At 45.2% G+C, this 12,136-nt stretch overlaps 1 protein-coding gene across 2 annotated transcripts in view; it reads left to right on the top strand.

Annotated features, from left to right (window-relative positions):
- The window catches only part of KIAA1755, a 39,098-nt gene extending 26,980 nt beyond the window's left edge, over positions 1-12,118 (top strand). For both annotated transcript variants that reach the window (XM_082225833.1, XM_082225832.1), the window contains 4 exons: positions 6,794-6,932; positions 8,043-8,168; positions 9,870-10,061; positions 10,313-12,118. In XM_082225833.1, coding sequence (XP_082081959.1) covers positions 6,794-6,932; positions 8,043-8,168; positions 9,870-10,061; positions 10,313-11,245 — 1,390 coding nt within the window. In that variant the 3' untranslated portion in view covers positions 11,246-12,118. The remainder of the gene's footprint in view (positions 1-6,793; positions 6,933-8,042; positions 8,169-9,869; positions 10,062-10,312) is intronic.
- Positions 12,119-12,136: the final 18 nt, after the last annotated feature.

The following is a 12,136-nucleotide window of genomic DNA, read 5'->3' as shown; positions in this document are numbered from 1 at the left end:
TACATTTTCATTACATAAATCCATGACTTAAAACATTGCTCACACAAAGCATCAACCTCCTTCCCTCCCTCTTTCTGACTTCCAAACATCTTTTATCAATTCTTCACATTTCTATAGCCACTTTTTTACCTTATCTTTTAACATTCACCTCCTTATATGTAAATCAGCTCCTTATTTTCACATTACCAAACATTTCAGCTCAGACCTACAAACGTTTTCAAATGTTTACAGTTTTCTTTCATATAAAATATAAATTTGCTCCAGTCCTTTCGAAACAGTTCGTCACGCCAATTCTGGATCTTCCCCGGCAGCTTTGCCATCTCCACATATTCAACCATCTTTATCTGCCAATCTTCCAGTGTAGGAAGTTCCTGCTGCTTCCATTTCTGGGCCAGAAGTATTCTTGCGGCCATTGTGGCATACATGAACAAATTTACATTATTATTATTATTTTTTTTTATAATGATTTTTATTGCATTTTTTCCAAATTACAGAAAGAACAGAAGAGAGAAGTAACATAAAGAATAGAAAGAAAGAGAAAAAAAAAACAGAAAATCACAACCATTTCAACAACTTGTTTCAAATTTCCATTGGACTTCCCCACATCTCCCACATAGTGCATTCTTAACAATAAAGTTATCAGCAAATTATACCCTTATTTCGTATGTTTCTTTGTATTTTCAATTGCAGTTTAAGTTTAAATCTCTTATTTTCCATTTACTCTAAAAATATAACATGTTGTCATTTTTACCCATTTAAACTTTGATTCTTTCATAAATGTTATCCAATTTCATAAATAATTAAATTTTCGTTGCTGGGGCTAACATTCCAAGTCATACGGCATCTTAAGACTCATATAACTTATAATACTTTTGCAAATAGTCTTTAAATTTTTTCCAGTCCTCCTCCATTGCCTCTTCTCCCAAGTCTCGGATCCTTGCAGTCATCTCGGCTAGTTCCATGTAGTTCATCAATTGCGTCTGCCAGTCCTCCAGTGTGGGCAAATCTTGGGTCTTCCAATGCTTAGCGATAAGGATTCTTGCTGCTGTTGTAGCATACATAAAAAAGGTTCTATCCTTTTTTAACACCTTCTGGCCGACAATGCCCAGAAGGAAGGCCTCCGGTTTCTTGGGGAAGGTGTACTTGAACACCTTTTTTAACTCGTTATAAATCATTTCCCAGAAGGCCTTCAATCTTGGACAAGTCCACCAAAGGTGAAAGAATGTCCCCTCAGCTTCCTTACATTTCCAGCATTTATTATCGGACAAATGGTATATCTTAGCCAGCTTGACCGGGGTCATGTACCACCTGTATACCATTTTCATAATATTTTCTTTCAGAGCATTACATGCAGTAAACTTCATACCGGTGGTCCATAACCTCTCCCAGTCTTCAGACATGATATTATAACCAATGTCCTGAGCCCATTTTATCATCGCTGATTTAACTGTCTCATCCTGAGTGTTCCATTTAAGCAGCAAGTTATACATTCTCGATAATAACTTGGTCTTAGGTTCTAACAACTCTGTCTCAAGTTTCGATTTTTCCACCTGGAATCCTGTTTTTTTGTCTAGCTTAAAGACCTCATTAATTTGGGCATAGTGTAACCAATTTTGCACCTTATCCTTTAATTTTTCAAAGCTCTGCAACCTCCAATTACCTCCAATGTTTTCTATTATTTCCCAATATTTCGGCCAGTATGCCTCCATATTGGGTTTTTTCCGAGCCTTGGCCTCTATTGGTGAAATCCACCTCGGAGTTTTGCTTTCCAATAAGTCTTTGTATTTTTTCCAGACCATATATATTGCTTTTCTGACAATATGGTTTTTAAACATTCCGTGTGTTTTCCCCTTGTCATACCACAGATACGCATGCCAACCTAACGAATTATTAAAGCCTTCCAGATCTAGGACATCAGTGTTTTCTAGTAGAATCCAATCTTTCAACCAGCAGAAGGCCGCAGCTTCATAATATAACCTTAAGTCTGGCAGGGCAAACCCCCCTCTCTCCTTTGCATCAGTTAGTATTTTAAACTTTATTCGGGGCTTTTTGCCCTGCCAGACAAACCTAGAGATATCCTTCTGCCACTTTCCAAAACATTCCACTCTGTCCACAATCTGCAAGGCTTGAAACAAAAACAACATTTTTGGCAAAACGTTCATTTTTATAGCTGCAATTCGGCCTAACAAGGATAATTTCAATCTTGACCAGATTTCTAGGTCTTTTTTAACTTCTGACCAACATTTCTCATAGTTGTCTTTAAATAAATTCAAGTTCTTAGAAGACAGATTGACCCCCAGGTATTTCACTTTTTTGACAATGTTTAGTTCTGTTTCCTTCTGAAACCCCTCTGTTTCAGTAACTGTCAAGTTTTTCCCTAACACCTTAGTTTTTTGTTTGTTCAACTTAAAACCCGCCACCCGACCAAATTTCTGAATCAATTCCAAAACTCTTTTTGTACTAGATTCTGGCTCCTGTAATGTTAAAACCAAGTCATCTGCAAATGCTTTCAGTTTATATTGTTTCGCTCCGACCCGTATTCCTTGTACCTGCCGATCCTTCCTTATCATGTTCAGCAAAACCTCCAGGACTGAAATAAATAATAAAGGGGAAAGGGGGCACCCCTGACGTGTTCCTTTTTCAATATGAAGTTCTTCTGTCACCACATTATTCACTATCAACTTAGCTTTTTGTTCTGAATAGATTGCTTCTATCCCATTCTCAAACCCCCTTCCCACTCCCATCCCTTCCAAGTTTTTCTTCATGAATTTCCAAGAAATATTGTCAAAGGCCTTCTCCGCATCAATAAAAATTAACACTGCTTTAGTGTTAATATTTGTTTGTAAAAGTTCCAGAATATCGATAATATTCCTAGTGTTATCAAACAAATGTCTACCTGGGAGAAAGCCAGCTTGGTCCTTGTGAATTACTTCATTTAATACTTTTTTAAATCTATTAGCCAAAATATCTGCAAATATTTTGTAATCCACGTTTAGGAGTGAGATGGGACGGTAGTTCTTAAGTTGAGTCTTTTCAGTTTCCACTTTAGGTATCAGTGTGATGAATGCTTCTTTCCACGTATCTGGTGCCCTCCCTCCCCCCATAATCTGGTTGCAAACCTCCATTAATGGTTGTATCAAGTAGTCTTTTAACATCCTGTAGTACTTGGAGGTAAGTCCATCAGGGCCTGGAGATTTGCCTAGTTGCATATTCTGAATGGCATCCTCGATTTCCTGTTGTGTTATTTTACAGTTCAAGATTGATCTCTTCTCTTGAGATAGTTTTGGTAGGCCATTGTCTTTCAAGAATTGTTCTATCTCAGTTGCTTCCTCGGACCCTTGTGTATACAGTTTTTTAAAATATTTCTGGAAACACTTTCTAATTTCTCCCGGTTTCTGAATATTTTTCCCTTCAACTTCTAGGTTGGTAACATAATTTAATTTTTGTCTCTTTTTCAACTGCCAAGCTAGCAGTTTCCCACATTTATTCGCAGATTCAAAAGATCTTTGTTTCATTTGTTTGATTTTCCATTCCACTTCTTGGTTAATCAATTTCGTATATTGTGACTGGTGGAATTTGATTTCTCTTAAAGTCTCTTTTGATTTTGGATTCAATCTTAATTTTTTCTCTCCATCTCTTATCTTCTCCAATATCTTATCCTTTTTACCATTCCAGAATTTTTTCTTAATCGTATTCTGTTGTATCAGAAACCCTCTCATAACAGCTTTGCTTGCGTCCCAGATTGTTCTTTTTTCCACCGAGGTGTTCAAATTAATTTCAAAATAGTCCTTTAAAGCTTTTTGGGCCTTCTTTACAATCTCTTGATCTCTTAACAGGTTGTCATTCATTTTCCATCTGAAGGAATCGGCAGTAGTGAATCTCATTTCCATTTTCAGAGCGTTATGGTCGGAGCAAGTCTTTGGGCAGATTTCTATTTTTGTAGTCTTAGGTGCCAGCCCTCTAGTTGTCCAAATTTGGTCGATTCTTGTCCATGACAGGTGGGCCTCAGAAAAGAAAGTTCCTTCTTTACCTAGGGGGTTTCTCGTCCTCCATAAATCAATTAAATCCATATTGTCAGTTAGTTCAAAGAAAGTTTTTGGTAGTCTTCCATCTTTAGTCAAATTCTGGTTCTGTGACTTATCCATAAAGGTAGAGACAACCCCATTCATGTCTCCCATCATAATGATGTTAGAATAATCCAGATAGTCCAGTAATGTCTCATGTAGCTTCTTATAAAATTCTGATTTCCCCTCGTTTGGTGCATAGATTCCTAATATCAAAACTTTCTCTCCTTGGGTCAGTATTTCAATAGCCAGGATTCTTCCTTGTTCATCTTTGAACAAAAATTTTGGTGATAAATTCTCCTTAGCGTAGATCACCACGCCTCTCTTCTTAACTCTATCTGATGAAATAAATTCTTGGCCTAGTCTTTTATTTATTAACACCTTCCTATGTAGCCTGGTCACATGGGTTTCTTGCAGACAAATTATGTCCAAATTTTCTTTCTTTAGAATATGGAAGATCCTTTTGCGTTTTTCCGGGGAATTTGCGCCATTAATGTTCCAACTGTACAGCTGCAGAGACATCCTGTATCAATCTGTTGTTGCTCTTTATGGGGCGTCTTCTTTTTTGTCCAAATCCGAGGATGGTAGCTCTTTTCCAGACTCTGGTGGTGGCCAAATAGCTGCCGCTCCTTTCTGCAAGTCTTCTCCGTGGTCGTGTAGGAACTTCTGGCTGTCCTCTTTCAATTTGATTTTAATCTTCTTTCCTTTGTATTTGAATGAGAGGCCTTGTGGAAACTCCCACCTGTATGGTATTCCGTTACCTCTCAAAAGTCCAGCTAGGTCGGTGTAGTTAGATCTGAGATCCAATAGTTGTTTAGGAATATCCTTGTAAATTTGTGCTCTTCTGTCCTGGATCTCGAGTGCTTTGTTAAAATGTAGGTCAAGTAGCTTGTCTCTCTCCTGCTTAGTCCTTAAGATAATCAAACAGTCTCTAGGCCTGTCCTTCCCGGTAACTCTTCCCAGTCTGAATGCAGTTGTTATTTTAAAATCTGTATCTTCATTTATACCCCAGAATTTAGAGAATTCTGCTGTCAAGAAGCCAATCAAGTCCTCTTTCTCAATCTCTGGGATAGAGCGTAATCTTAAATTATTTTCCCTGTTTCTCAATTCCACCAAAGACAGGTAGGCCTGCTGGTCAGTGATATGTTTATGAAGCGGCCTTACCTCTCCTTTCAATTCCTCCACTTTCTGAATTGCTTCTCCTGCTTTTTCGTTCGCAGCCTCGGCCAATTTTCGATTTTCAGATGTAGCGTCCTTTAGATTTCCAATATCTTGTGCATGCTTAGCCACCTGTTCAGAAAGTTTGGTGATTGAAGATGTGGCTAAGTCAATTTTTGCAGTTTGATCATCCACTTTTTTATTCAAAATTGCAAATTGTTGTAACATTTCCTCTAAAAGAGTGTTGGAACCCCCAGCTGCCATATCCTCAGTTGTTGACTGTTTAGCTTCCTTGGATGGGGGTGTTGGTAATGGTACAGCCTGTAAGACAGCAGGGACTGAAGATCTACGAGCCTGGGAAATCAGGGTTGTTTGTACCAGTTGGCCTTTCCCTGCTTTCGACGCAGCTCTTGTTTTTACTCGGTCGCTCATTCCACACCTGTCTTTGGATTCAAGGTCAAGCTGTCAAAAGTTCCATGGGAAAGACAGGCCTCAGAGTAAATAACCAGACCACAGAGAGCCAAAACAAAGTTAGTTCTCAGGAAATTGTAAATCCCAAACTCCACTAGAGGGAGTATTGTTACAGTTCAGGAAAGAAGAAACAAAGTTTCAGACGCCATTAAAGTTCCTGTAGTTAAGTAAGTTAACAATAGTCTTTAGAGAAGACCTTTTCCCTCTGGCAGAGCCCTCTCAATGTTGCCACAGTAGTTTCTCAGGAGGTGCAAAATACAGTTGTTTAATTGTATCCACCAGTGATGCCTCTAAGTGTCCATTTCAACTTTGTATGTGTATCCGCAAAACAGCCTTTTGCCCACTGCAAGCCCGAGACTGGGGTTTTTAAAGTCTTTAAAATTTTAAAAGTCCAGCAGAGGAGAAAGTCCCCAAGTAGAATAAACACAATAGCAAGAAAATAAAAGTAACTTGCCTTTCCCTTCAGTTTCTGACTTCTCCAGACGTATGATGTTTCCCGTTTTAAAGCCCTTTTGTGCTGCTTCCAGCTTGTCAGTTCCTTTGCCTTTGATCTCTAAGCACCACCGGGAGACGGACTTCCTTTTTCTCGTCTCCCGTTTTCAGCCAAATTCATGAATTTGTAATCCAATTTCAGGTAGCTCTTACTCACGAGTAGTTGATTTGTAATCCAATATTAAGGAAGAAAGGTCGGCGCTCATCCGTAACAGCCGCGCGGCTTCACTCCCGCAGAAAGAGCGATGAATCCACAGCACCGCTTCCCCTCCGCGCTTCCGGAGCCCCTTACGGGGTTCCTTCTTCGTTTTGGGGGTCGCTCTAGGTGCCCGCCGGATCCCACGGCCACGAGCTCGCTCTGCTCGTGGTTTATCTTAGTGGGTTGTCGCTTTGCCGCAGCGAACGACCCTTTTCTGCGGAGCCCCTCTTCGCAGCGCAAAGAGGACCGCCATTACTCGTTTCGCGCCGCCTCCGGAAGTCCAAATTTACATTATTTTTTTTAATTTCCTCACCAATTCACCCAGTTCTTGTTGAAATTCTTCAGCACTTTTGTACAAATTGCGCCCTTTTTAAAAGCACCTTCCCTAATGTGCCCATCTCTTTGCTAGGAGCAGCATCGACCGGGCTCTGACCCTCTACAACCTGGTGGAGGAGAAAGTCCACATGCTGGTCACCAAATCCAACGGCCGCCTGGAGCACCTGGAATTTCTGCTGAAGATTCGACACCTGGAGGCGGAGTTTGGCAAGGTCAGCAAGGACCCCCTGCCCCAGCCCAGTGGTACCCACCCAAGGTTGGCCAACCACGGCTGTGCCTGCCTGACCCAAATGGCTGGGAACGGTCAGCAGTCGCAGAACTTCAGAGTCGGAAGGGGCCCAAAGAATCATACCCAACCCTCTGCAAGAGAATACCGTATTTTGCACTCCATAAGACGCACCTAGTTTTTAGAGAGGGAAAGCAAGAAAAAAAAAATTCTGCGCAGAGCGTGTAAGCGGCTCTTGCTTTTCTTGCTTTAAAGCAAGCAAAGGCAGAGCCGCTTACATGGCTTCTCTCCTGCTTTGGGCAGCTCTCACTTTGCTTGCCCATCCCTCCTCTCGCCTTGCTGTAAAGCGTGGCAATGCCGGAGGAAGAAGGAGGAGGAGGAATCACTGGAACAGGTGCTTTGCTTGCTTTACAGTGAGGCAGGAGGAGGGATGAGCAAGCAAAGTGAGAGCCGTGCAAAGCAGGACAGAAGCCGCCTAAGCGCCTCTCGCTTTGCTTGCTCCCGTCCGTCCCTCCTCCCGCCTCACTGTGAAGCCAGCAGAGCAAGAGACGCTGACAGGCTCTGTGCGAGAGCTGCAGTGAGTAACGGACAGGAGCTGCAGTGAGTGACGGACGGGAGCCATGGCTCCAGTTGCGGAGGCATCCCTCAGCTCACGACTGCAGTGGCAGCTGAGGGATCCCTCTGCCAACCAGTGCATTTGCTCCATAAGACACAGAGACATTTCCCCTTACTTTTCAGGAGGAGAAAAGTGCGTCTTACGGAGCGAAAAATACGGTATTTGGCAAGATTTGATTCTGCCTTCTGTCGCCTCTGCTGGGATGGTTGAGGGTGGGAGGGTGAAGAGAAGCTTAGGGTTGTCAGAAAGTTCTTCCTTGCGTTCAGGGATCAGTTCCTGGCATCTCCCCTGCCTGAACCCCTGGAAAACATCTGCCAGTCAGAGCTGACAGCACACAGCTAGGTCGTCTCAAGCGAGTTTTCCTCTGTTCCTAAGATCTGGGCTCCTTGACTGGGGAGTCACAAGTTTTCCCTGGAGGAGGTTCCTTCCAAGAAGCCGCCTCTTGCGTCCCGCTGCTAAAACCTTGGCTTCTTCACACAGCTCAGTTTGTGGTTCGATGAAGAAGGCGAGTCGGCGCAGCGCGAGGCGGGGTCTGCAGCCGAGGGCAGCCGGGAGGCGGCCCAAGAGTCCCACCAGCGGTTCAAGGAATTCTTCAAAGAAGCCTCGGTACGTTGGCCGAATAATAATAATAATAATAATAATAATAACAATAATTTATTTATTTATACCCCGCCCATCTGGCTGGGCCTCCCCAGCCACTCTGGGCGGCTTCCATAAAAACCAAAAATACAGTAAAATATCACACGTTAAAAACTTCCCTGAACAGGGCTGCCTTAAGATGTCTTCTGAATGTCAGGTAGTTGTTTATCACTTTGACATCTGCTGGAAGGGCGTTCCACAGGGCGGGCGCCACTACCGAGAAGGCCCTCTGCCTGGTTCCCTGTAGCTTTGCTTCTTGCAAGGAGGAAACCGCCAGAAGGCCCTCGGAGCTGGACCTCAGCGTCTGGGCAGAACGATGGGGGTGGAGACGCTCCTTCAGGTATACTGGACCGAGGCCCTTTAGGGCTTTAAAGGTCAACACCAGCACTTTGAATTGTGCTCGGAAACGTACTGGGAGCCAATGTAGGTCTTTCAAGACCGGTGTTATGTGGTCTCAGCAGCTGCTCCCAGTCACCAGTCTGGCTGCCGCATTCTGGCTTAGTTGTAGTTTCCGGGTCACCTTCAAAGGTAGCCCCACGTAGAGCGCATTGCAGTAGTCCAAGCGGGAGATAACCAGAGCATGCACCACTCTGGCAAGACAGTCTGCAGGCAGGGAGGGTCTCAGCCTACGAATCTCCCTGCTGCCTGCTTTGGACCAGAAATGCACACTGGGAAAACTGGGCAAGATCTGCGTCAGAAGTGTCAGACTTCCAATATTTTAAAAAAGCATTTATTTATCTATTTTGCTGCAGTTATATGCCACCATTTTCTTCAAGGTGGGTGTCTCCCTCCTCACTTAATCCCCACAAGAACTCTGTGAGGTGGGACAGTCTGACAGGCAGCGACTGGTCCAAAAGGTCACCCAGTGGGCTTCTCGGCCAAGTGGGAATTCGAACCCTGGTCTCTCTGAGGCGCTAGCCCAGCCTCCAGCCACTATACCACACTGGCTCTGCAATTCCATTTTAGGTGCATTTTATTTTAACGTTTGGTGTTTGATTAGGTTCTATATGTGTTGGAAGCTGCCCAGAGTTTTTGGGGCAACATAGTGGGCGGGGTATAAATAATAAAATTATGTTTATTTTTATTACGTTACTTTAAAAAGAAGAATCACAAAAGATTTAAGAAAAAAATATTCACATGCCAACCTTAGAGATATGGGAGGAATGTGAATCCGTTTGCATTTAAAGGTAAAGATTCCTAATTCACATTTTCCAAAATGATACGTAAACCAGAATGCAGCCTCCCACTGAAACCTGCACTTCTTTGAATTTTGCAATGCAGTTCTTCACTCAAGTAATGTGCACAAAATGCAGAAATGATGCATAAACACACATATAATAATGAAAAGAAGATGCAAAAATGTGAACATAAGAACGTAAAAGGGGCTGTGCATTTTGGTGCAAATTTATCCAAATATGCCCCGGTTTATATGCAATTTCTCCTTACATGCACATTTTTGCAGGCAATCTTTTCTCTGTTAGAATGCCTCTGCAGTTGGAGACAGCGATGCTTCTGAATCCCAGTTGCTGGAAACTGCAGAAGGGGCGAGATCCTGCGCTCAGATGCTGCTTGCAGGTTGCCCCTAATGGGCCCCTCGTTGGCCACTATGAGAACAGGAGGTGGACCTCTCCTTATGTTCTTAAAGTCTGTCCTTCCTTCCCCTGTTAGGTCCACTACAATCGGGGTCTGTCTCTGTCGAAGGAAGCCAGCAAGGTCCAGGGGTCCAGGTTCCCAGAGGCGGAGGCCTTTGAGGCAGCGAAAAGGGCTTTCCAGGCCAAGCTGACCATGTTCTACATGGAGATGGAGATGAAAGGAGCTGAGCTGGAGACACTCCTGGACCTCTACAAGTTCTGTGACAAGGTGAATGTCCCAAAAGCTGAAGGAAATGATGGAGGGAGGCTGGGTGTGTGTGTGTGTGTGTGAAGGGGACTGGAACAAGGAAGGGGGAATCTTTAAGGCAGAGGGGACCTTTCCGATCTCCTTGGGACGTGGGGCATATCTGCTACCACCACAACCCTGGTGAGAAATTATAGCAAGGATGAGAAAACGGGCCAGGATGAAGCCCTGGAAGGAGCAAGTAAGAATGGTTGTCCTGTGTTTTTGCCCCCAAGGTCACGCAGTTTAACTTGGACTGCCAACGCCACCAGGCCACTTGGATCTACAGAGAGGAGGAGCCCAAGAGCATCCAAGCCCAGCGAGATATGGAGGATGCCCTCCAGAAGCTCTCCAGGGAGTTCTCCACTGAGACCTTCCAGCAGATGAAGGTGCAGGCCTCCAGCGTGCGCAGCAAGAGGGGTCTAGCCGTGTGGAACGAAGCCTTGGAGAGGTGCCAGGAAGCCAAGCAGCTCCTCGAAGATGCCCTTGCCAGGTCCAAGGGGGCTCGGAAAGGAGGTGCAGAAGATTCGGATCCCGTCCCAGCTACCAAACTCTCAGGGGAAGATGTCTGCTTAGATGGAGCATCAACAGAAGCCGAGAAAACAGAGCACGACAGAAGGACCCAAGATGTGGGTGGAACTGGCGTCCATGACAAGGCTTCCCAAGAGGTCCCCTCATGTGGTGGTGGGATGCTGAAGGGTGTGAAGGCCAGCGAAGAGGCCTATCTTGCTTCATTGGACGTTATTCTGGAATGTGGGGGGCCCGAGGCTCAGGCAGACCCAGGCGAAGAAGCCCCCAGAAGCCCCCAGGCGACGAGACAGGACTGCCCTCCATCGACCCTTCCCTGTGGCTCTTCCCCCAACACCAAGAAGGTGCCAGCCCCCTACGAGAGCCTCCCGTCCACCAAGCAGCCTGGCCTCTCCATGCCCGCGAGAGGCCAACGCAGCAGGAAGAGAGAGGCGGCTCAGTACTTCCAGCTCTCCAGGCACGGGAGTTTTTCCTCCGAAGACGCAGATTCCCAAAGCTCCGCTGAAGATGCTCTGAGCTCAAGTGCCACCTTGCCCATGGAATCGTCCAAAGGAGCCTGGACTCAGGAGAAGGCTCCGGGGATTCTCTATCTGGAGAATCACAGCACAGGCAGCCTGACGGACGCAACAGCCACCCAGTGAGACCGGGGGACCATCCTGGGTGACGCCACGCCGGGCCCTCCACACCCATTAATTTTTTGATGCTGGATACATTCCTGGGTGCTCCACTGCCCCGTGTCTCAAAGGGAAAGCCTTTATTGTTGCCGTTTGTTGTTGGACATCGCTAAGAGTTCTTCCTGTTGCTGGTGTGTAGCTCTGTTTGGGCAGGAGGCAACCCACCCCCAAAGCCAGCCATCATTTCCTATTGTGGTTTGCATGGAGCAGATGCGATGGAAGACGGTCGCTTTCAGGGCGGAGAGAGTCTGTCCTGTTCCCATCTTAGTCCACCAGTCCCATTAGGAACCTGGTTAGTAACTGGCTAGCAAACCCTCCCCCTGCCCCGGGCAGGAGGCCACACTTCTTCATGGCAATACAGTCCTACTGATGCTGCAGGTCCCAAAGCCGTCGTGCATTTGAACCCTCAAGTATCTGAGGGCTCTGTCCTTGCAGCCAAGGGTGAGGGGTCAAGTCCATGCAATGACTATCGCTTAGAGTCTCACGGTGGCATTCAGGGTTGATGTTTAATACCTCTGCAGAAACAGAGAGCAGAATGGAAGTTCGTACCTGGAAACATCCACCCTGAAAATATTTCCCCTCCAACTGATTCAAGAACTGAGAGCTGTGCAAATGACTCGGCCCCTGGGACTCAGCAGCTCTCCCTAAATGTTTATTTTTGCCATTGTTAATCAAAGGACCCAAACACCCGTTCTGCAATGCTTCCCCAGACGCCCGTTCAGAGTGAAAATGAGACAGTGCTTGGGCTGGTTTCTGTGCCTCACAGAAATCCAGAAGCTGCAGAAGACCTGACAAGAAACTCCTCCTCCTCCTCCCCCCTTGTTCTTCTTCCTCCTCCTCTTCTTCTTTTCCTCCTCC

This window comes from Podarcis vaucheri (assembly GCF_965113315.1).
Source record: "Podarcis vaucheri genome assembly, chromosome: 6".
Taxonomy (NCBI): Eukaryota; Metazoa; Chordata; class Lepidosauria; order Squamata; family Lacertidae; genus Podarcis; species Podarcis vaucheri.
This window is presented reverse-complemented; position numbering and strand designations above follow the sequence as displayed.